We start from the raw sequence: 24,886 nt of genomic DNA on the forward strand, positions 1-24,886 counted from the left end.
CAGCTTGAAAATATTTAAAAGATATATAAATTGCAAAAAGCAAAACTTGATTTTCCTATTTTATATAAGAGACACTATTTTACTATGTAACTGTATTTAATGGGTCTTGAGTATACATGTATTTTGGTATCAATGGGGTATCCTGGAGCCCACCCCCAGTGGATACCAAGAGTCTACTGTACTCAAGTTTCACAGAATCCCTGAAAGGACATCTGGAGCTTCTTCCTGTTTTGTGCCCCTTCTCATTTTATTATTTTCCTCACCACAATCCAAATGACCCAGGAGGAAGAGAGAAAGTAGCATCAACGTGCCTAACCGGTGGCAGAAGGAGCCAAGGTTAGGCACGTTGCAGAATTGGTGATCAGACTTTTCATCATCGGTTTTGAAAAGTGCCTTTCATGTTCTCTCGGCTCCCTCCAGGACCTGGGAAAACTGCAAAAATAAAAAAGTTAATTGAGGCATATTAATGCGTTCAGGTGTGCTTATGCTACAGAAGAGATGAAGCAGAGATGCCTAAATAATTTCCCTTTGCACAAGTTTGTAGCCTTGAGGCAAAGAGTGTACACATGGTCTCCCTGTTACAATATTTAATTTGTTCCATTTTTGTGACTAAAGTCCATCTTCTTGTGTGTTTTAAGGCTTGCATGTTAGCAATGTTATGGAGATAATACCACCACTTGGGACAATTCCCTGACCTATGACAGGAAGTTCCCCACCTTTTCCTGACCCCTGTTCCATGTTGCCAGCTTTTCCATGTGCCTAGTTTTAAAGGTTTGCTTACAGCTGGGCTGCCTTAAGCATGATCAATATGCAACTAGTGGACCATATGTGCCTCTCTTTACTGTTTTTGCAGGTCCCAAATCCCTGCTTCTGCCGAAAGATCTGCAGAGATCTCTACAACTCTAACAACTAGCTTGTTAAAAACAGAGACATAGCCATGTGCATCTAGAATATCAGTATACAAAGGGATTTTGCATCACCTTTGAGACTAACTGTGAAAGAAGTTGTAGCATGAGCATTCATAAACTTAATCTGGGTACATTTGAAGAAGCAGACTTAAGTCTACAAAAGCTCATGCTTGAACTTCTTTCACACATTTTGTTTCAAAGGTGCTGCAAGATCTCTTTGCATATAGTAAAAATCAATTCAACTTGGAATTTTGCAAATAAAAAAGGTCTTTAGGGCCTGTTCAGACTATTTAAACACATACACATACACACACATGATATTGCATGACAAAAAGCCTCATTTCTTACCCTTTAGAGAGAGGAGAAGCATTTTTAATCCACACAAACCTCTCCAGCTAGCAAAGAAGGCAGGTAGAAGAGAGGTAGCTGAGTAGGCAATTTCGCCAAAAACATTCAGATTTCATAGACAATTGGCCAATTTTGTGTTTTTGCTCTGGACACCCAGTTGAGCATGCTTTGTAAGGTACAGTGTTCCAAATATTGTATTGTTCCATAATAAATGCCCTGTGCTTCTCTGCCTATCTACTGTAGAAAAGGAAACTTCCTTTATTCAAAACTAGCAAACAGCATCAGTTGAAAAAGTGGAGCTTTTTGCTGCAGTGTATCCTGCAAAGAACCCAGCTTTTAAGTACAAATAAAATAGTTCTATTTATTTTGTGAAAGGAGGAACATCATCTTGTTGTTTAGAAAATAAAAAACAAAAACAGGAACTTTAGCAACAGATAGAGTGAGAGCCAGAAATATTTCCTCCATCTGTTTTCCCCTAGCATTACATTTACTTTTCAACTAAAAGGAATGCCTTAATTGGAAATTTCATCATGAACCTAATTCCAGAATTGAGTTACAAAGCAATTTATTAATTTATTAAATTTATTAACGCTAAAATAATGCTAAAGAGCCAGCAAATGTTATGAAATTTAGTTCATTCCAAGGGTTAAATGATAAGGGCAGTTCGGAAGATGGGTGGTTCTCTTTCTATCCGTGTGGTTTTTCTGTGTTCTGCATCATACACCACAAAGAAGTTCTTCACCTGTCCTGGGAAATTAAATTTTTAAGCATCTTACCCTAGAACTCTCACTTGGATGCATGTGGAAATAAGTAATAAAGGAATAAATCAGTAATAATCATGCTTGGCACTTTTCAGCATCATTCTGGTAAGCCTTTTAGTGCAAGCATTTAACGTAAATCTGAATGGACATTTAACATAAACATAATAGTTATTTTCCCCCATCTAATATAAATGCAATTGAATGAGAGATGTTTTAGATGATTAACAATTAACTAAGCCCATTAACCATCCTTATTAACTTTTCCATCTCAACAAATTTGCTGCAGAGATGGAGAAAAGCCACTTTTGCTGTCAAACACGGTGCATGCTCACCATGCACCTTAATTACAAAACCAATTACAAAAACAGAAACCTCAACAAAAGCACAATTCTCCTTGTAAACAACTTGTGTCAGTCATCTGCATCTGGTTTTAAAGGAGGGACTTTTTTTAACCGCTGTTTCTACAGCAAATTCAGCAGTATGGGGAATGCAGTTAATTAAGGCGAGGCTGTTAATGGGTTTTGCGATGATGATGAACCCACTGGCTGTACTGGGTAGTACTAAGGCTTCTGGATGGGACAGACCAGCAACATCTGGAAAACCATACTTTGCCTACCCCTTGTCCTAGAGGGATAAATAGCAATAGTATTTACATTTCTATACCGCTTCATACAGAACTCAGTAGTCTCTAAGCAGTTTATAACATGTAAGCCAATTGCCCCCCACAAGCTGACTCCAGCCTCATTTTAGTGACCTATGGAAGGATGCCAGGCTGAGTCAATTCTGGAGCCCTAAGAGCGAGCTCACAACCTTCTGGCTGCAATACTGGCTCCAGTAGTGGCACTTAACTACTGCACCATCAGGGCTCCCTGTGCAGTAGATCAGACTTGCAGAAACAACTGGGAAGGTCATATGTTGATGAGATTTGCAACATTCTAAACAGCATGTTGGATTGGTAGATTTATCTCCCTGCACAAATTAAATAATTGTGTTTCTTTGGACTTGTTTTGGTTTTGTAGAGTCAATGAGTTCACTGGTCCCTAGGGAAGCTCTCCTCAGGTACATTCCTCTCTGGCCCCAAAAAGGTGGAGAGGGCTTGCTCCATAATCATTCCTTCATTAATATGTGGTTGTTTGGACCTGAACAGGACCTAGTCATGATGGTATCCTCTTTGCAAACTTCCTTGCTGAGTATGCAAAAGTATCTTGAAGCACCTTTAAGACTATGTGAAAGAAGTTGTAGTATATGCTTTTGTAGACTTGGGCGGGGTACAAACCGCCGCTTTGCGGCAGTCTGCCACCACCGCCGGTAGATCCGCGGAGGAGCCAGAGCCGCCAGACGGCGCGGCTCCTGCGCGGAGCGAAAAAGAAGCTCCAAAATGGAGCTTCTTCTTGTGTCGCGTTTGCGACGTAGCGAGGCGCCAGGGGCGCACTCGCTACGTCACAACCCCCGCGACACGTACGGACGCTCAGCGTCCGATACGTAAAGATGGCGGCGCCCATGTGGAAGGGGCGCCGCCATCTTGTACGTATAGAATACATACTAGGGTTAGGGGGGTGCGGAAGCACCACCCCTTCCTAACCCTAGTACGTATTCTATACGTACTAAATGGCGGTATGTATCCCGCCTTGGTCTACTTCAAATGTAGGGAGAGCTATCAACCCATTTCCTTTTTCTTTTCTTTTTTCATACCTCTCTTTCTCTCTTCATTACTGGGAGAAAAAGAATGTGTAAGATGTTTTTCTGGCCATAAAAGTATCAGTGTTCTTTCTGTTTTATTTTATTTTTTCCTTATGGTTTTGTATTAGCCTTCCTCAACATAATATCCTCTAAATGGTTTACAGTACAGCTGCAGTGTCCCAGAAAGCACAGCTAATGATCATGGGTGGTGGACATTGCAGTCAAAAACATCTAGAGGACACCATCTTTGAAAAGATTTATGGTTCTGAATACTTATTAGCCCAAATACAATTTTGTGCTTGAGGTCAAAAATCCAAATGGTTCCCCCATACTCCCCCTCTCTCCACCCCCAAACATACACAAACACAAACAAACAAACACAGAAACATACACAAACACAAACAAACAAACACAGAAACTCTTATCAGAGAGCAAATCCCTCCAGAAGTTGTCCTATGTGAACATAGCTGAAATGAATAAAGGACTTCTATTGAGTACAGTACAGCATCTAAATGGAAGCTTCCCCCTTTGAGTTGTATTCTAAGCATCAGCTGTGGCTATCCTCCATTTTGCCATCCTAAACAATGACCAATTACTGATTTGCTTCATCTTCCTCAAGATGGAGTTTTAATACTCCTTTGTGTTTGCATGCTTGGGGGGGGGAGGTGTTAAAATATTTATTTATTTATTTATTTATTTATTGGCACAAGAGGTGTTTTAAGAACAGCTTTCAAGCAGAGAAACACCAATTACCAACTGAATGGCCAACATCTGGGCTGAAACTATGGTGTTCACATATCTAGCTTTAGAGTTGACTGTCTTCTTTTTGAAGAGGGGCCTGCCCATACCCAATTTAGAGATAAAGAAGCATAAAAAAGAAGTTCCACCTAAACATTAGGAAGAACTGTTTGACTGTAAGAGCAGTTTGACAGTGAAACAGGCTGCCTTTAGAGGGTGTTGGACTCTCCTTTGAATAGAAGTTGATGTCCATCGTTCAGGAGTGCTTTTATTATGTATTCCTCCTGCATGGCAGGGGGTCAGACTAAATGGACCTTGTGGTCACTTCTAACTCTATGAATCTATTATTCCAAGAAGCAAAATGCAGGCAGAGGCCTTGAAATTGCCCATCATTCACACCTAGACAATGGTAGGCTGACCAGGCACATGGGTCACCTAGTAACAATCCTCCCTGCCATGGTGAGCTGCATTGTGTCTCTAGTTAAATTATAGTAATTATTTCTAAATGCAAATTCACTGGAGTAAATTTTATGCAAATCGTTTTCTCTTTAGCTTCATGTTTCCATGGTCTATCTCTGCTTTTAGACAGGGTGTGGAGTAAGTGACGCCTTTAACTGGAACACATTGTTATCCCAACTTTTTATAAGTGTAAGCAGCTTACCGGCGGTGGCTCAAGCCTACCATGTGGACTACTTCAAGCAGAGGGATTTAGACATATAGAGGAAGGCATGGATTGATGTCTTGATGGTGTAGCAAGACATTTTAAAGAACTCTCTGTAGCAGGGAGCAATGTTATTTGAATTCCACTGCATGCATTCAGGTGTTTTGGGTCATTCAGTGCATTAGCAGCAAGAGATCGACATGGCTAGACTATTTTCCCATTTTATGTAGAAATCTGAAAGCACAGGGATGGGCCTGTGCTTTCTGCAATCTCATCACAGGAGTTTTGCACTGTGAAATAAGTAGCTTGCCAAATGATTGGTATTCCTTATATGTGGCCTTCTAAATTTACAGCCAAAACACATTTGCACAGGGAGTAGGCTGGGAAATCAAAACCCAGTGAACATTTCAGCAACGGGGAGAAATATTCATGCTGGTGGTGCTCTGTTTTGCAGAAAGTAGTGGAATGGTAATGTTAGCCCCCAAGCTCCTTGAAGTGAATACCCTCTAACATTTCACAGGGGGAAAATCAGGATACATGTGGCCTATCGCCATCAGAGTGTAGTCAAAATGCCAAAAATTAACAATGAAAAATAATACATCAGCTGAGAGAGGTTGTAGCTGTTTGCTTTTGCCCGAGTCTCCTGGGAAGGGCAAGAGTTAATTAACAATAATTAATTAATTAATTAATTAATTATGTTATTCTGTTAATTAATTCACAATGAGTTAATTGAGTGCAAATTACTGTTGCAGTTTGAACTCAGTTTGTAGCAGTAGAAGTCAGTTGAGCAAAAAGATGGAAGGTGGAGGAGGAGAGAAAAACGGGGACATTTTAAAAGTAACTCCAAAAGTGTGATAACAGAAAATTAATTGGGACTCTCTCTGCTAAATAGGGACAGTTAGAGGGACTGAAAATAGTTCTTTCTTTTGTAATCCATGAGCACTGTTGATGATTCAAATTTGCTGCCCTCTTTGTATGTCATGGATTGAAGCAGCAGCTTGCTGAGAATGCTTGTTGGAGAATAGCGTGATGACAAATTTTTAGAAGTTTTTGTTCATGGCATTAACATGCTATTTTGTTGATGGTAGTGATTCATCACTCTGGAAGGGGAAGCCTTTTGCTTTTTGTTTTCTTCTTGCTGGTCAGAAATGGCATTATTTCAAAAATGTTCCTCCTGATAACACTCGCCTGCTCTCATTTGTTCTCTAGTAACGGCACAGCTAACAAGATGAATGGAGCTTTGGACCACTCAGATCAGCCAGACCCAGATGCCATTAAGATGTTTGTTGGACAAATCCCTCGTTCGTGGTCAGAAAAAGAGCTAAAAGAACTTTTTGAGCCTTACGGAGCTGTCTACCAGATCAACGTTCTCCGAGATCGGAGTCAGAACCCTCCCCAAAGCAAAGGTAGGATAATATTGACATGGTGGGATGAGAATATAGTGGGTGTGCTTGGAGGGAGGGAGGGAGGGAGGGAGGGAGGGAGGGGATGCTTCTACTATTAAAACTGTTCCTGGTCTCAGTTTTTTCTAAGGATCTCAGAGCCTAGGGAGGGTAGTACTTGGAACATATTATACCACACAATCTTCTAGCAGATTTTATGAGAAAACAAAATATTGACTAAGTTGCAGATTTAAATGTCTGTGCTTTGTTCAACCGGAGTATAAAGAACTTCTGCAATATTTCTTACCCACAATGAGAAATGGTGTCCTGAGGTGTTAAGACACCTCATCAAAAATTGTCACCTATCATAAGATCTTTTCTCTGCTATGAGAATGAAAAACAAGCACATTTTTTCTCCATTGACATTTTTATCGCAAATAAAATAAAATAAAATAAAAATATGTATTTGGCTCAAAACAATTTTTGTACAAAATCCCATGGCTGGAATTGTGTTAGCTATTCTCTACTAGAGTAGACCCATGGAATCAATTATTGATTGATGGGTCAACATCTAAGTAAATCCAACTGATTCAATGATGGTTCTTGTCAGAATGCACAACAGGATTTAGGTCAAAGCTTGTGCTTTCTACAAAATGCAATCAATTTGTGTTTAAAACAATTGCAAAAAAGTCCCCAGAGTTAAAAAAAAATCATTTTAAAAAATAGGAAACAGTTGCATAACCTCATCAAGAAAAACTGAAATATTTTGTTCTTATGTACTCTCATTTCTGCTCAAGTGAGTAGGTACATGATTCATGATTCATGGTCCATTAAGGTACAGGATTGACAGAATCGAAGCATTCACTATTCTGTTGCAGAAATGAGAATTAACCAAAAGGCATGAGAACTTGAACAGCTGCAACTCCATGGTCAGCTTATGAAAACCCAGTTTTTTCCCTTGATCTCTTGGGGCTGTTTTTCACAATGTACAGCAAGAAACCTGGTCTGCCACCAAATGCATTGCCAGGGAGCTATCAAGTGTATCTGCAAGATGTGTGTTTCCAAATATCTATTTTGTTATACTCATGTTTGTTGGTTTATAGACACACTTTAAAAAAAAAAACAGCAGGAATTGGATCCATGATCTACATCTTGCTAGTAACATGACTTCTCTGGTGGGAAGTTCCTCCACCCATATTTTATGAATCCTTCCCTATCCCTGCTCACACTGTAGCTCAGCTCATATCACCAGGAAGTTGACATTCCTGGTTATATGAGCATTTTCTGAGCAGCATATTACATAGTCACCATTTACCATGGTTCTCTCCTCATTCATCTAGCCTTTAGGGTGAGCACAAACAGTTATGCCTGATGGAGTTTTGTCAGTTCTTTGGCATCATTTTCCTTTGCCTCATCCTTTGCATCCTTTGTTATGTGCGCCTAGCTTTTACTCTCAGCTTAACTACTGCTCAGATCAAAATCCATAATTTTGGCCCCAAACCTGCACTCAACTTATACATAAAGTCAACTTATACTTGACATGAAGTCAACTTATAGTTGCTCGGTGCGTACAAAATAGTGGCGCCCATTCTACACGGGCGCCGCCATCTTGACGTCGTGGACACCTATCGTCCGCACGTCGCGTGGCAGAAGTGATGCCACAAGTGTGTGACTAGTGACTTGCAGCGCCACTTCCAGGGTGCAAAAAGAAGCCACTTTTTGAGGCTTCTTTTTGTTGCGTCCGGGAATCGCGCGGTTTGTCTGCTGCGGTTCCCGAACGCAGCAACCAGCAGCGCCGGCAGAGTGCCATTTTTGGGCGCTCTGTAACACGCCTTTATATGGTAGTTTGCATCCCTGACATTCCTACTAAGCTACATACTGAGAGGTTGTTCCCTCCCCCCGCCACCCAAGTTTTATGGTAGTAGTGCTGACTCTAACACACTGAATCATTTCTTTCCTGTAAGAGAAAAAGAGTTTGTTATTGACTGGTTGCTTTTTGTTGCCGTATTTTTAAAAAATATTTCTTACCTTCTCCCAGGTCTTGTAAAGATCACTGTTAAAGATAAAGTTTAAAAAGCAACAACTTGGCAGCATGGGATGAAGTAGTGATATGATTACTTGCTCTGTTATTATCTTTCTGGGATGTTGCCATAAGGCTATTGTGGGAAACAGTCATATTGTAGTAGACTCAATCATAATATGGAGATTCAGGAATTATTGGAGTGGGCTGAAACAGATACAGTTGGCCACCCATATCCACAGATTCTGCATCCATGGCCTCAAATTAAAAAAAAAAATCCAAAAAGCAACTTCGAAGAAACACAGGCAGCTCTATATAGGACACATTGTAGTAATGTAAATGGGATGTAACTGAGGCATGTACCACCATGGCCTAATGTGATGGAGTTGACTTGAAGGTGCATAACAACAACACCACTCCTTTTCTAATTGGTATCAAAAACACCTAATTTATTCACTCACTAATATTAACACATATCTGAGCTTCAGTGATAGAGAAAGCTACACACACACACACACAGAGAGAGAGAGAGAGAGAGAGAGAGAGAGAGAGAGAGAATATCCAAGGCTGGATCCTTTCTCTCTCCTTAAAATTCATACTGCCTGCATGTTTTTATTCTTTTAATGTGATCCAAGAGACAGTCTTAAGTCAAGGCTATGTACTCTTTCTGGTCCAGCTGCTATGAGTGACCAAAGTTCAGTTTCTTGAGGTCATTCAAGTGCTAAATGGTGCTTGTATTTTACTTTTTACAAATCAGAATTTCTAAGTTGCAAAAATATTTCCCCATTATTAAGAAATAGTTTTAAAAAAAATAGGGCTGAGCTGAAATGCATATCCCCCCCATAGAATCTTCCCCCCAGTCCCAAATTTCACTTCCATTTTGGCAATCTGTCACTGGAAATTATGAAAAGACATGGAATATTGCTCTGTTGTGCAGGAGAGAGATAGAATGTGTGTGTGTGAGGAGGGGGAGGGTAGGGGATTTGTTGCTGTTGCTTTGACAACTAGACCAGTGCCTTTTGTTTTAGGCGTCACTACTGGGCAACAAACAAAACAAGCAATGCAATGCAAGTTGACTTGTGTTGTCTGGAAGGATGTCTCAGCGTGGTTTGATTTCTCAGTCCTCCCTTGTCCTCTCTCCCAAATTAACAGTGAATGTAAAGCAAAGTCTCCAGGTGCCCTTCATAGTATTGCAACACAATCAAGCCCTATTGTCTATAGGGTCATCATCTTGATTATTTGTGGGGAAGCCTCAGCAAAGAAGGAATAAGATAAAGCCTTGGCCAAAATAAGGAAAATGTGGAGTAGGGTGTCCACTGGAATAAGTTATCCAAAACCTACAAGAGGACATGGTTTTAAATGAAATTATTTTATTGATTGATTGATTGATTGTGGCTTTTTCAGGCTATGTGGCCATGTTCTCGAAGAGTTTATTCCTGATGTATGAAAGACTTTAACTTCATATTAATTAATTAATTTATATGCCACCTTTCTCCCAGAAAAGGACCTAACATGGTTCACAGTTATTAGCTGGAAGCCCACTGGTGTCATGTACTCGTAGTAGTTTTGTTCGTTTGGTTAGTTTTGTTTTGGTTTGGTGCATTGTACAACAGATGTATGCAGTTCCTGGTTGAGTAAGAAGATTTTCATAACCATTTTACATTAGCCTAACTCCTATTATGAATCTTGATTAGAGTAGATCCATTGAATTAAAAGGATTTACAGTGTGCTGCCTCATCATTCAACAATTGATTCAATGAGTCTGCTTTTGTTGGGACTCTCAATATGATTCCAAATAATCCAGTTATGAGTTCTTGAATGGCACATAACCCTTATCGGTGCTTTCAGAGTGCCACTTGATTCACTGGGGTACAGAAACAGCTGCTCTGCATCCTCCAGTACACAATGGGACAAGAAGCAGAAACACTGACAGATACACATTTGGTTGCACAATGTATTGAGCAGAAGGGTGGTGTGGAACAGCTATGTTGTAACTTAAAAAAGGAGGAAGGAAAGGGGAGGAGGGGAAGAAAAGGAAACATGGCATCTCCTTTAAACTGTTGTGTGTCTTCAAGGCATTTTCAAATTATAGCAATCCTAAGGTGAACCTATCATGGAGTCTTCTGTGGCTGAGAGTGTGTTACGGCTACCGTACTTGATAACTTTTTCAGAACAAAACTAGAGATGTATAACATCAGGCATGGACTGTATTATTAATGTCTGAGTTCAGACATCATACCTACTTATAATCTATGCAGCTAACCATTGTCTAGAAAGAACTCAAGCCATGATTTGATTCCATAAACATGCAATGACCAAATTTTAGAATGGCTTGCCATCTTTGTTTTTCATATACTAAGCATTCTGTTTCATGCATCCAAATGGGACCCCCCCCCCCCCATCATCATGGTGCAACAGTCTATGGAGACTGAGTTATGATGTCAGTTCAGACATCACTGCCAAAGAATGGTGAGCTCAAAATCTGGTTTCCAAACTCACTTCAAACCAGCATTACTAACTGTGTTATGCTAGCCAATTGCAAACCATGATTTAAGCAATTTAGATATCATACCAAACTACCGTTGGGGCTAATAATGATTAAAAAACTAAACCATGGTCTGAGTTTCTACATTTTTTTCATGCAAACCATAGCTTAGTCCTCATTGTCAGTTTTCCTTAGCTCCCGTGCTTCTTTGGCACAGTAATCTCAAAATGTGAACTGGTGCCATACATGGTTTGTCAAGACATCTGATCAAACCAAAATAGGCCCAAACTATGGTTTGCATCAAAAGAAGCAGTGGTTTGAGCATTGGACTCTGGAGATCAGGGTTCAAATCCTGGCTCAGCCATGCAAACCTACCCGGTGACCTTGGGCAAGTCACACTCTCTCAGCCTCAGAAGATAGCAATGGCAAGCCCCCTCTGAAGAAACTTGCCAAGAAAACACCATGATAGATTCTCCTTTGTGTCACCATAAGTTGGAAATGACTTGAAGACACAAAACAATGACGACACCAACAACAACCAACATGGTTTGCAAACCAACCATCATTTTTCAATGCCAGCTTCATGCCACTCTATAGTTATTGTTCCTTTACACAACATTTCTGATTTGGTGGGTTTGTTGGGGTGTGTTAACATGAAAGAGCATTTAGAAGGATCCAAGATGTGGGTAGTTGCCAAAGGGATGTATTCTAGTTGGTTTTACCACCTTGCAAGCATTTCAGGTCTTCCCACTATCTTACATTTCAGAATATTTGATTACTTTTGTGGGCTTGAAAAACAATAAAGGCTGATAAAAGGATCTCCTTGAGTTCTCATGTGAGGTTGTTGCTTATGCTCCTTACAGCCCTTGTCAAAAACAACCGGCGGCTCCCATTTTCTCCTCTGCTGTCATTACCAACTGCCTCTTCTACCCTCTAACTACAAATGTCCTACTTCACTTGTTTTCCTGGAATCTCTGTGCTGCTGCCAATTCTGTGTGGCAGCTGACGGCAGAAGCAAAGTATTTTCTTAGGCACTTATCCTTCAGCTCTTTCTCTCAGAATTGAGCTGAAAGGTTCTCAGGTCTACAAACCTAACTTCTGTAATTGGAACAGGTTTTGCCATTTTGTCAAATGTGAACTTTTTAATTTGTCAATTCTTTGAATTTAGATCTACAGTACAACTTTCATTATTCTTTGTTTCTCAACTGGCATGTTGTTGTTTTGTTTGGGGGAGAGGAGTTAGGTTTTATTTAAATGCTCCTTCCTCATTTTGAGATTTAGAATTATTTTGGAGAATTCATATTTTTGTAACTTTTGTATTCTTTATTCTCACACAGTAATGACATTATACCATTCTGTCCCTGGCTTTCCACTCCACCAAATGCATTTGTGGAAGCAGACGTAAATTTACAAAAGTTCAGACTGCCAACTTCTTTCTTTTGGTTAGTTTCAAATATCTCTTTACATACTGATCTTACAGTCTGACATGGCTATATCTTTGAATTCTATTGATTTTTAGTATTGAGAAAATAAGACAAGAAGAATCCTGAACTGATGAGAATCTTTGCAGTTTGGGACTTATTCTGTGCAAAATTCACACATGTTTGTTTTGCACAGAAAACAACACTTTTTGCATAGGAAATAGCATTTTCTACATGGAAGATAATGCTTCAACCCAGAATTAATTCCTGTGCAGAAGATGTTTGGGAATTTGTTCTATGTAAAATTGACACATGGTTGATTTGTATAGAAAACAGCATTTTCTGCTCCAGAATTAATATTTGTGGCTTGAAATATTATTTACTGTGCAGAAAACTGTTTCCTGTGCATAAAATACTGTTTTCTGCACAAAATGACCACATGCGGATTTTACGCAGAATAACTCCTGAAGTGCAAATAGCCTTTGAATAATACATGGTTTCAAAGACTTTCTTGCATCAATCAGAATATTGCTGAAATTACTCATTGCTGCCTTCAAGAAGAAACTTACATCTTATTTATAGCATGAGAAGAAGAAGAAGAAGAAGAAGAAGAAGAAGAAGAAGAAGAAGAAGAAGCCGCCATAATGGAGTGGGACAGCAGTGGCCTTCTCTGTGCCTCTCTGCATATTGCTGTAGCACTTCCATTATATTCCTGAAGGAGATGGTCATAAAAGCCTACCTTTTGTCCAATGGATTTTTCTAGCATGGCAAAGGGCTTGCTTTCATCTGTGAAATGGTGGACAGTATAGCAGGAAGAACTGCTAAGGAATACCTGTGCTATAAGCTATATTTCAAAGGCAGGCAATGGCAAACCACTTCTGAGTATTCTTTGCCTATGAAAACACTAAGAAATTATTGGGGTCACGATATGTCAACAGGCAACTTGTAGGCACATATACAAAACTCACACAGACACACACACAAATATATGGGGAATTTTAACCCACATTAGGAATAATTACCCTAAGGCATGCTTCTTCTCCCCCTCCCCCCCCTACTCCTTTTTGCTATTCTTTGCTAGATAAGTGGAAGTGTGATCTTCTTAAAAGTAGCCCAGCAATACTGGAGTTAAATACGTTGTCTTCACAATGTTGAAGCATGGACAAGGTTTTAGAGTAACTAGTGAATTCCATCCCAGCTGCAGGCTGCCTATTTTATAATTGCCAAGGCAGAATATTGATTGTAGACTTATTAAAACCAAATGCACATATTTGCACAAAATAGAATGTGCAAAACAAACCTGTCTAATGAAGGTCTCCCCCCACCATCACTTTGTTGCTCTTGCCCTTCATTCATGCTTGGTTAACCACATCCTCTACACCTTTCTCTGTAGAAGCTGAAGGGGGAATAGATAAGATTGCTTTTTCTTTTCCTTTTTATTGGGTAAACCTCTATTGCCATTTGATCTTCTCAGATCATTTCATTCCCAAATCTTTCTGTTTAATAGTTCTCGGTTTTTGAAAGAAACAAGGCAACATCTCTTTCTGCTCAGGGGTCTTCTTTCTCCCATTCTGTGTTGTTACCATTTGACATCATTGTTCACTGTCTATGATATCACAGAACATCTGCAAACATACAGGCTAGCTGGAAGACCATATTTCCCTTTATGAAGTCTTTAAGATTATCTGGAAAGACCCTTCTCTCTGGCCCGCCAGCTTCTCAGGATCCTTTGATGGAAACAAAGAAGAGGGTTTTTGTGGTGGTTGCTCCCAAATTTTGAAACTCCCTCCCTGGAGAGGCCAGGATGGGCCCATCATTGCTCTCCTTCCATCAGTTTTCGAGTAACTAGCCCACCTGTTTTATGATTGCCAGAGCACAATATTGACTGTAGACTTATTAAAACCAAATGCATATATTTGTACAAAATAGAATGTGCAAAACAACCTTGTCTGCTGAAGGTCTTCCCCTCCACACTTTGTTGCTCTTGCCTTTCATTCATGCTTGGTTAACCACATCTTCTGTACCTTTCTCTGTAGAAGATGAAGGGGGAATAGACAAGGCTGCTTTTTCTTTTCCTTTTTACTGGGTAAACTTCCATTGACATTCAATCATCTCAGATCATAACAGAATTATTACTTTGTTATTTAAATAAGTGCACCTACAGTCATGGAAACAAAAATATAGGTTGATGTCCCAGTTATATATTTTCAAGTGATCTCTGACTTATGATTATCCTATCCTAGTGCTTTCTTCAGATTAGGTTTGCCATTGCCAAGGTTACCCAATGACTTATACAGCTGAGTTGAGATGTAAACCCTGGTCTCCCAGAATCATCATCTAGCACATGAACTACTACACCACATTGGTTTTATAGATGCTACATGATTCAGAGAGATTGGGAAGAGAATGGGTTTTTTAATGCTATGAAGGGGAGAAGGACCATTAAGGAGAATGGGAGTAGGATGGAGAGAATTCATGAGTTATCAGGGATCTGAGATGATGAAGTCAAGAAGTAGAACCCAGATTCCCTGTGTTAATTCGTGGGACTTGCTCTATTTTTCATCTGACTCATCAGACAAAAAACACACTGCTCAAGCACAGTCTCAGCAGATATCAAGGCCTGTCTTGTCTCCCCTTAACATCCATATCTGTCTGTTTGCCTGTCTGAATGATTGCTATCAAGGACCACATGAATTTGGCTCACACCAACTCTGAACACTGCTCCATCAAGGTCATTATTGTGTAGACTGAGGTAGACCACCACTGGCCATCCAGATGGACATGACTGCATCTCTCAGGCTTCCTCACCACTGGATATGCTGGCTAATGCTATTGTAAGTCAAAACCATCTGAAGGGCCACAGTTGAACATCTTTGGTTTAGACTGGCTAGCACAAGTCTCCATGATAGATGCTGGAGACTTAATGTGAGACCTTCTTCATGGAAAATATTGTTACAGAACTACAGTCCCTCACCCTGTCTGCTTCCCCATAGGCTCATATTTTATTGAACCTCCATTGACTCTTACACAAGGGATTGGGTGGTTTTGGTAGTAAAGTTGAAGGAGCTGGAAGACTGACAGTTAGCGAGCCAATATAACAGGAAACCCAGGGACATGTAGAATACATCTTACATTTCACTTGTACTTAATCCCAAAGGGCCTCAATGTAACTATAGCAGTAACAGAAGACAAAGAAGGACTCATGTTTTTTCTCCTGGACATTTAGTGCTAGATTTTTGCATTTTTGTGAGCATTCCTCCTAATATTTTTACAATTTTGACTAATAAACCCCTTTTCTGACAGCAATTTTGCTAATGTTGTGTTTTTGAAATGTCATTTTCATGAGTCTATTCATTTTGTGTGCAATTTCCAGTAATATGTCCCATTTTTTATCCCCTCCCTTTTATTTAGAGAACTCAGATGACAAAATTGTACATGTGCAAATTTCAAAGGCTAATTAGATTTCAGTTTATGAATCAGTTTGAAGGGTTGTTAGGGGGCATTTGATGCAGAATGCAAATCATTGAACTATTTCTCTCATCCCTAGCTTGACCCTCTCCTGGAAGACAGGTAATATGAAAGGTATTGAAAAAGTCTGGTCCTGGGCAACACTTTCTTTTATTGCCAGCCCAGATTCATTTCTTTTTCAGTTCCCCATTCCAAGCAACTTTGTGTCTATCCTGCTTACTACTCAAAGCTTGAGTAAATTATCTATGATATAAAATTCCCATAATCCACCAGTCAGTATGGTTACTTGCCATGCTGGCTGGGGCTGCTGGGAGATATAATCTTTAAAAAGTAACTTTTCTGAAATCTGTTTTCCATCCCACCAGCTTTCTGAGTCCTAGCATCACAAGACCTATTGACTGGTGGAATTTTGAAACTGGGTAGATAAGAGGAGTGAATGGGAGCCGGCAGAGGTTATAGGTTAGGCTGGTGATTGGAGCTGCACAGCAATTGGCATTGGAGATCGATACCATTTCACTCTCTCCCTAAATGACTTTTGTAAGAAAGTACTACTAATGCGTAATGCAGGTTTATGGATAAAACACGATGGGTTGCTGAGGGAAGAATCTACGAGATGTGGAGGAACGTGTTCACCTTAGTGCTGGATAGAAATGACCTTCAGAGGAGAGGGGGGTGAGAATAAATGTGAGGTTTCAAGTCAAAGGATGCATTGAAGATGTTCTGCAGATTAGGGGAGCCATAGATGTCATGAAAAGGCAGAGGCTTTGAAACAAGCTGGAATAATGTACAGTGTGAGCTGAGACATATTTGGAACAAGGCATTTTGAACCTCTGTGAAGGAAGGAGGGGAGAATGATAGCACACTTTTTTTCTAATTGCATTCCTCCTGCTGTTCCCAGCATTCAGATCCATTCTGTAGGAAACCAGGCATGCAGGAAAGGGGGGAGATCACATAAAAGGACCATAGGAAAGCAAATGGGAACCCTCAAAGATCTGCCAAGGTTAACCTGTGGTGAAAGTCTTGCTATAGAAAGGTCTTGTTGCATCAGCTTTGAAAAAAAAAGGCTCAGAAAAGAGCAGCTTATACTTGCCCTGAGATGTGAAGGAAAGAGGATGTGATTGAATGACTGAAAGGTATGTCTGTGTGCTCTTTCAATTATTTTTAATACTTGCCCTACTGATAGTGAAGCAGCAGCCTTTTATATGATTCAAGAGGGAAAAGAAGCATCACGGAGTAGTTTTCACCTTTCTGGGCCTAATGTTCACTGTAATGGTGCCAGCATTTGACATGGGCACCTGGCATTTGCAGGAGACTGTACCGATTCTCATGATCTGTCTTAAAGCTTGCCCATACAAAGGAAAGAAGCAATAATCCTGATGGAGAAATCAGGCCTAGGGAGAAGGTTCTAGTCAAACCTTTCCCTGAAATGATATGATTTTTATAATTTATATTTTTTTAAAAAAAAAAAAGTGAGGCACTTTGTTGTATTGAAGGCACACAATCATTCTTGAATCACAATCCAAGGGAATTGATCTTTTTTGAATCACAGTTCAAGAAGGATATTAAGAGGCTGGAGGAGGGCAACCAAGATACCAAAAGGTCTGAAAACTGTGAAGGAATGGGTAAGGTAGCAGACAGTTGCTAACTTTAAATACCAGAAGGGTTGTCATGTAGAAGACAGAGTGAGCTTGTTTTCTGCTGCTCCAGTAGGTTCACATTACATGAAAAAAGATTACACCTAAACATTAGGAAGAACTGCCTGATGGTAACAGCTGTTCAACAGTGGAGTAGACTGCCTCCTCTTTGAGGATCTTTAAAACAGAGTTAAAAAGCCATCTTTAGTTGTGTATTCTTGCATGGCAATTCCTTCATGCCTTTGCAGTCCCTTCCAACTCTATGATTCTGTGTGATCCACTGCCTTCATTTTACCTCCTCTCCCATAGCTACTCACTTGAGACAGGTTCGTGGGAGGTGATGGCTTTGAGTCGAATGTTGTGCAACTTCCAGACTTGAATCATCATTATCTCTCTAAAAACTACCCACTTGGGTAAAAAACAGGAGATGGCTATTTTAGGAGCACCTAGATGGCTAGAATCAAAGATCCATCTGCAGTTTTAAGTTACCACAATGCTAAGAAATTTCATGACAGCCCTACCCATCGCCAGTCAGAATAAGGTCCTGTCTACATTGGCCAGAATGCTCTGGGGGAACCAGAATATTCTGGCCCCAGAGATGCCCTATCCTTCCACAGTTACCTGGCACTCCCATTGTGATGCGGGCTGGCTGTTCACATGAGTGTCCTGCTGAGGCACCCAGTGCTGATACCATCACCACAAGTTGTTTGGCTGGGAGGTCAGAACAAGGTGCCCAACTTCGATCACATAGCTCAAGTGACACATTACAGCAGCAGCGGCACCACTGGGGAGCTCAGTGGGACACACTTTAAATAGCCTTCATTGCAACAGAGAGCTCTGTATTTTCAAGGTCTGTTTACACCAGAACCAGGGTTTGGAATGTGCATCATCTGGACTCCCTTCCAAAAAGGTGTGGGGAGGATATTTTATTTGACCTGGGCAGACAGGGCCTCTGCCATCTTCAGGATAGGTGACCAGTGAGGGTTGGGGGGATTTCTTCCCAGTACTGTACCCATGCTGGCCAATGACTGTCATGTTCTTTAAGGAATTGGGTCATATTATAACAAAGAGTTCTTGGAGGGGAAAGAGTACATAAATTAAAACAGAACATTTCCATTAGATTGTTTCAGCTTTTCCCTTGCACCTCATTATTGCCTAATCTATGCCCATGAGTATGTAGTTTTAAGTGGGACGTGTCAGTCTTTGACATCATAGATTAAACTCAGTGGTGCATAAATGTATGATTATGTGAAAAGGGAAGAAACAGAGGAGAATCTACTATCTCATCTGTTAGAGCTTGGATTTTAACTAACGGATGTTCTGCAAGTAGGGCTGTGTCTTGTGGAAGAGTAAAATTAACTATAAAGACAAGGGTATTTGTTTGTATAATAAGCTGTGCCTTAGCAGAATTAACACTGAGTGACTTGTATTTGAAAGAATAAATGAACTGTAAATTGTATTGGGAAAGTTCAGGCTGGCATGTTTCTGTTGCATTGCTTTTAATGAGCCCATCCAATTAGTGATCTTCAGGAAAGATACCATAGATCCATGATTAAACTTTTAATTACTTTTTAGCCATAAAGCAGAGATGCAAACAATTGCACATGGTAATTCAAAACAAACTTCAGCTTATTGGTGGGAGAGAGAAAAACCCAAAGAGTATAACGGTTGCCTTCTTTGGATGAGGAGTTTAAATGAAGAAATTGACCTAAAGGCCTGTGCAAATGTTGCACACACCTGGAAACAGCCAGGAAACTGGGGACTTGGACTGAACATATCACAAGATGGAATTTGACTTGGAATTATAAATATCTTCTCCTGAGCAGTGCTGTGATGATAAAAAGGGAATGGATTTGTGTGGAAATTTCACTGGAGCCTTTCTGTAAATGAATCCTTAAAGTAACAATTGTTGTTAACCTTTTAACTAAGCAATTCTTCATTACGTTCCTTCTTTAAAGAAGCAACAAGTAATCTTAACAATTTTCTTCCTACTCTGTGAAAGTCTTTGAAAACTGTGCAGTTTTCAAAGCCTAGCTACAATTTCAAACTTATTCTGTGTAAAATTCACACAGAATCGAAAACAGCCTTTTCTGCACAGGAAACAGCCTTTGCTGGGCTGAAAACAATATTTCAATATTATTTTCTGCACATAATGCTTTGTTCCCTGTACAGAAAATATTTTCCATGCAAATAAACCATGTGTGAATTTTGCATAAACTGTTTCCCAATTATAGCATTATTCTGTGCAGGCAACACCATTCTCTGTGAAGGAGATGATATTTTTCCATATAAATAATATTTTCTGTGCAGAAAATGCTGTTTCCCATGTAAACAAACCACATGCAAATTTTGTGAGAATAAGTTCCAAATTGCAAAGATTCTCATCAATCCAGGATCCTTCCCCTTGGGATTTCTCAATATTTGAAAAATGTGTGGTTTGGTTGTTGGTTTTTAACATTTTGTAAATATTTTTGAATATTCTTAACATTCTAAGGCCACTGCCATTGGTTTCTCTGTTTCCTACTGCTTTGGTGTTCTTTCTTCGATTTGGGCCATCTTTCTTCTTCCTAGAATATTGTCCATTCGGGATCTAGTAGTGCATGGATGATGCTGTAAAACCACATAGAGAATTAGATTTGACTGAAAGGCCATATCTTCCTATGTGAGCCTGTCCATAGTTAAGATCTTCAGGGAAACCACTTCTCTATCTCTCACTGCTTTCACAGGCATATTTGGTGGGAATGCAGGAGAAGCCCTTCTCGTGGCTGCTCTCAGACTTTGGTATTCTCTCCCTAGGGAATTTTGAAGGACTTTTTCATTACTGTCTTTTCAGTGACAGCAAGCCTTTAGGAATGGATTGTTAACAAGAGAGGGGCTTTTTCAGTACTTAACCATTTTTAATCATTTTAAAGTGATATTATAAATGTTTTGAATTCTGTTGCTAGTTTGTTGTCATTTCCAATTTATGGCAACCCTAAGGCTAACTCATCATGGGGTTTTCTTGGCAAGTTTCTTCAAAGGGGGTTGCCATTGCTGACCTCTGAGGCTGAGAGACTATAACTTGTCCAAGATCACCCAGTGGGTTTCCATGGCCAAATAGGGATTCAAGCCTTGCTGTCCAGAGTTATAGTCTTATGCTCAAACTGCTAAACTAGATGATAGTAAACTAGAGCCCAGGTTGGCTCTAGTTTAGTATCATCATAATCTCAACTTTTATATGTTTTTAAACTATGGGGTGAAACAGACGGCCCCTTTGTAGTGGCTTCCCAACGGCTTGTGGGGGGGGGGGTTACCATGAAACTGCCCACCTGCCCACACAGCAGGTAGCTTTGTGATGGTGGTGTTTATACGCCTCAAGCCACAGGAGTAACAGAAAGCTGCGGAAGCAGTGGAAAAGCTGGCTTTTTGCAGCTTGAAAAAGGAGCAGCTTTCTGCCGCTTCTTTTTGCACTGACAAAAAGTTGGATCAGGGCTGCGGCATGTGGTTGCCGTGGCTCCAATCCAGCGATCAAAGGGGTGGCATCAAGTCACTCCTTTGAGCTGGTCTGTTTTGGCTCTATGTATGGTTTTCCTATACCTTCCTGTCTTTTGTAAGCTGCCTTGAGTCTAGGAAAGATGCCTAGGAAAAGGTGGGTTATATATAAAGGGAAGAGGGAAACTATGTGCTGATGATGTCACTGAGGACAAACACATCAGGGCTTTCCAGACTGCTTACATAGATGATCCTTATCAATCAGTGGTCACTATGTGCAAATAAAACCTATTTAGAGTGTAGGCAATATTCTTGAATATTATTTCCCAATAACTCTTCCAAATCACCAAGAACTGTGTTCTCATTTAATGCTGAAGCAAATATTTATGGCTCTTGCTTCACAGACAGTATTTGCCAAGATAATTGTAGACTAGTAGCATGATTCTCATACAGTGCATCCGCATCATACTCGGGCATCTTTTATGCGGCTTTCAGCTTACGCTGAAAGCCACGTAATGGGAGAACAAAAGCGTGCATGCCACGGCACATGCCGTGCACGAGCCCTATTATTTTCAATGGGGCTCGAGCATACATGTGATTTGCCTTACTGTGATGATCCCTGAGGGCAAAGCCCTGTGCGTGACTATTACTCTCAGGGGATCCCTTTAAAAAAAGAACTTTTCGCTGCCACCACCCAGTGAATGAACTATAACTATATTTATATGTAGCTCCACAGCTACCCCTTCCCCACACACACTGGGACTTGTGAGGAATAGAGAGAGAGATCTAGTTTCCTTTCTTGCTAACCCAGAGCAATCAGTAGCCGAGTTAAGGCACATGTATAGGAGCAGAGAGACAGTAGATGCTTTTTAAGAAAGAAGTTTATTTTAAAAAGGGATAGAATAGGATAGAAAGAATTTATATCACTCTTGCAAAGCCCCCTTGCCTTGCAGGTCCAAAGAACATAGTTATTGAGTTCATTCCACACAAGCCATTGTTGAAAATAACAAAAGGCCTAAACGCACTAGCTAACATGTTTCTAACTACTCACGGAAGATGGGATTTGTAGTCCTTTTGAGTTCCTGGATGCAGGGAGGGCCCCTTGCCTCTCGACCTGCATTCCCCTGAGTCTGCGTCTCCCAGACTCAAAGAGACACCATCTGGTTCCCCCTCCCAAGAGAGAGCAAAGGGAGAGACAAAGGACCGCATGGCCGCAAAGGGCCTTTTAAAGATTTCCCATAGAAAGTTCTTGAATCTCGCGGTCCTACTCTCTGATTGGTCAGTTAGACCTTACATCAGCTATGATGTCACAGCTCATTAGCATGTGATGTCATCTCTCATTAGCATGTACCTCCTCCCAGATTAACCCTTTGTAGTTCAGGAGAATTCCTCAGGTGACTGGAGGACCAGTCATCACACTTACGCTGAGGGGTCCAGAACAGATCCCCTCATAAGGCAAGGGCGTGCTGTATTTATTTTCCCTCCCTCTCTTGGTCCTTTCTCTTTAATAAACACACACATGAGACCATCACATTGCATTCACATTATGTGTTAAAAGGGATGGCAGTATGATGGCATCTTTTTCTACTGTTCTTTTTTCTAATACTTTGTTCCTTGCAATTTCCTCCGGGTTTAATGTCAAGATATTTAAACAGAGCTTTTCTCCTTTTCCCCCTATTTGCAGATCACGAGATATAAAATTATTGTTGTTTTAAGTTGGACAGTATTAACCTGTGGGATTCCACTGGGGTTCTCTGTTTTTGTAGCAGAGTGTTATGTGTTATCTCTAGTTGAATTAGATCCATCCTCCACCCCACGGTGCCAGTTTTAATTCATTCTTTTTCAATGAGTGTGAAACTATCTATGGGGAGAACTTTTTGCCTCCCCTCTTTGAAAGGTCTGGTGGTAACCTGAGTTCCTTCACAGTTTGTGTTCATCAGCTTAAAGTCTTTAGTGCTGCCTTTTTCTTCTCCTGATATATGCTAACAACCACTATAAAATTTGAAATTACTCTGTGTGAAAGAGTAGGTGGATTAGAGTTCCTGTATAGTGAATGCAAGTGATGTAAATATGGGTTGGCTGTCTGTAATCAGTAATAGCATGTCTCCTAGGCTGTATCCACACTGCAGCAATAATGCAGCTTGACAACACTTTAACTGCTATGGCTCATTGCTATAGAAATCTAGGATTTGTAGTTGTTTTGGCACCAGAGCTCCCTGACAGGGAAGGCTCAAGATCTCACAAAATTACAAATCCTGCAATTCTGTAGCACTGAGACAGGGCAGTTAGTGTCAAACTGCATTATTTCTGCAGCGCAAATGCAGCCCTACTTGCTCAGATGAAGAAAGTCTTTCCCAAGGTAGAGTCCCCCAATAAAGCTAGACCACAGCTACCATCAACCCCTTCTAGTATGGTCAATGATTTGGGGAAGTTTATCACAAAGGGGGAAACTGAGACTTTAAACAGTGATTAACCTGAGAAAATTGTACAATTGACATTAAAACACGATTAAAATGAGATTCACGCAAGAGCAATTCTGTGAATAAGCGGGCAATAAACAGCAAAAAGTCATTCACGAGAAAATCCTGTGAATGATGTGTTGCTGTTTCTTGCCTGGTTATTCACAGGTTAATGGCACTTTAATCACATTCACCTCAACGTTGTGTGAAAACCATTAGCGCAATTGTGTGATAATAAAGGGTTATTTGCGAGATAATATCACTGTAACCATGACATTGTGTGAAAACCATTAGCACAATTGCGGGATTATCACAGGTTAATCACCATTTATATTTCCAATTGTCTCCCATGTGATAAACTCCTGGGAGTTGAAAACATCTAGAACAGGAGTGGGGATGGTTGTTTTTTGGTGTTATCAAGGCTCCTCAGGGCTCCAAAATGCTCCAGAGGGTGCAGAGGGCATTCCCACTATGTATGAGATAGATCTGAGGCAATTTAGACCCAGGAGAGGGTTTTAAAAATAAAAGAACTGAAGAGAAAGTTATTTCCTCTTCTTTTTTTGTTAAATAGGCCTTTCCTGGGTCTAAAATGTTCAACTTGCTCCTTTACCCTTCCACAGCCCTTCTTTTGCCTACTCAGGCCCTGTTTGCATAGGGCAAATAAAATGTCCTCCCCTCTTCTTTTGGTAGGGAGTCCAGGTGATTCAGGGCCCAATCCCCAGTTCTGGTATGAACAGCCTGGCTGGGTAGTTCAGCACCAAAACCAGAGTATGGCACCCTTAGAATGGGGTTTGAAAACTCAATGTTTGCTCTGGATCTTCCTGGAAGATCTGTAGCGTACTGTTGTGATGCTTGGTGTTTGTTTAAAATGCGTCCAGCTGTCACACCTGGTATGGTTGCCACTGTGGCAAGTTATTCGCTCTAAGGTCAGATCAAGGTGCCCAGCCATGTGATTGATGCTGGGCACATTGTTCTGACATCAGAGTAAACAACTTATGGCGGCAATGGGTGGCACTATGGGACATGTATGCAAACAGTTGCCTGGATTCACAATGGAGGACCCCAGGTGGCAGGGCACATCAAGGTAACTTCAGGATCAGGATAATCTGGGCTGATCCTGGAGTATTCTGGCCCATGCAGACACCACTTCAGATCTATTCTGAACCCAGTCAAGTTTATTTCGTTCTTGTGTTCTCTTGGAATTTTGTACTGAGTGGTAAATTTTTTCAGTCTTACTTTCCAAACCAGATTATCTGAATTCCCCTTTTCTTCAACCACACCTCATTGCCTGTAGTTTGCTGGGCCTGCTCGAAATTATGCTGCTATTTTCACTTTCTTAAGGAGAAACAAAGCAAATCCTTTATTCAAGGGCACACTGATTATGCTGTTGTTCCATGGCTCCAAATTGTGCTCATCCATTGTTTTGAGTCTTACAATGGCTGTGAAAAAC

The 24,886-nt window shown here is 40.5% G+C and overlaps 1 protein-coding gene across 21 annotated transcripts in view; it reads left to right on the forward strand.

The window, feature by feature from the left end:
• LOC149311644 (CUGBP Elav-like family member 2) overlaps positions 1-24,886 on the forward strand; it is a 628,876-nt gene that overhangs the window by 419,587 nt on the left and 184,403 nt on the right. For all 21 annotated transcript variants that reach the window (XM_089527529.1, XM_089527527.1, XM_089527528.1 and 18 more), the window contains one exon: positions 6,306-6,502. In XM_089527529.1, the coding sequence (XP_089383655.1) occupies positions 6,306-6,502 (197 nt within the window). The remainder of the gene's footprint in view (positions 1-6,305; positions 6,503-24,886) is intronic.

Source organism: Sceloporus occidentalis, unplaced genomic scaffold (genome assembly GCF_023333645.1).
Source record: "Sceloporus occidentalis isolate IW3139 unplaced genomic scaffold, rSceOcc1.0.p SCAF_5, whole genome shotgun sequence".
Classification (NCBI taxonomy): Eukaryota; Metazoa; Chordata; class Lepidosauria; order Squamata; family Phrynosomatidae; genus Sceloporus; species Sceloporus occidentalis.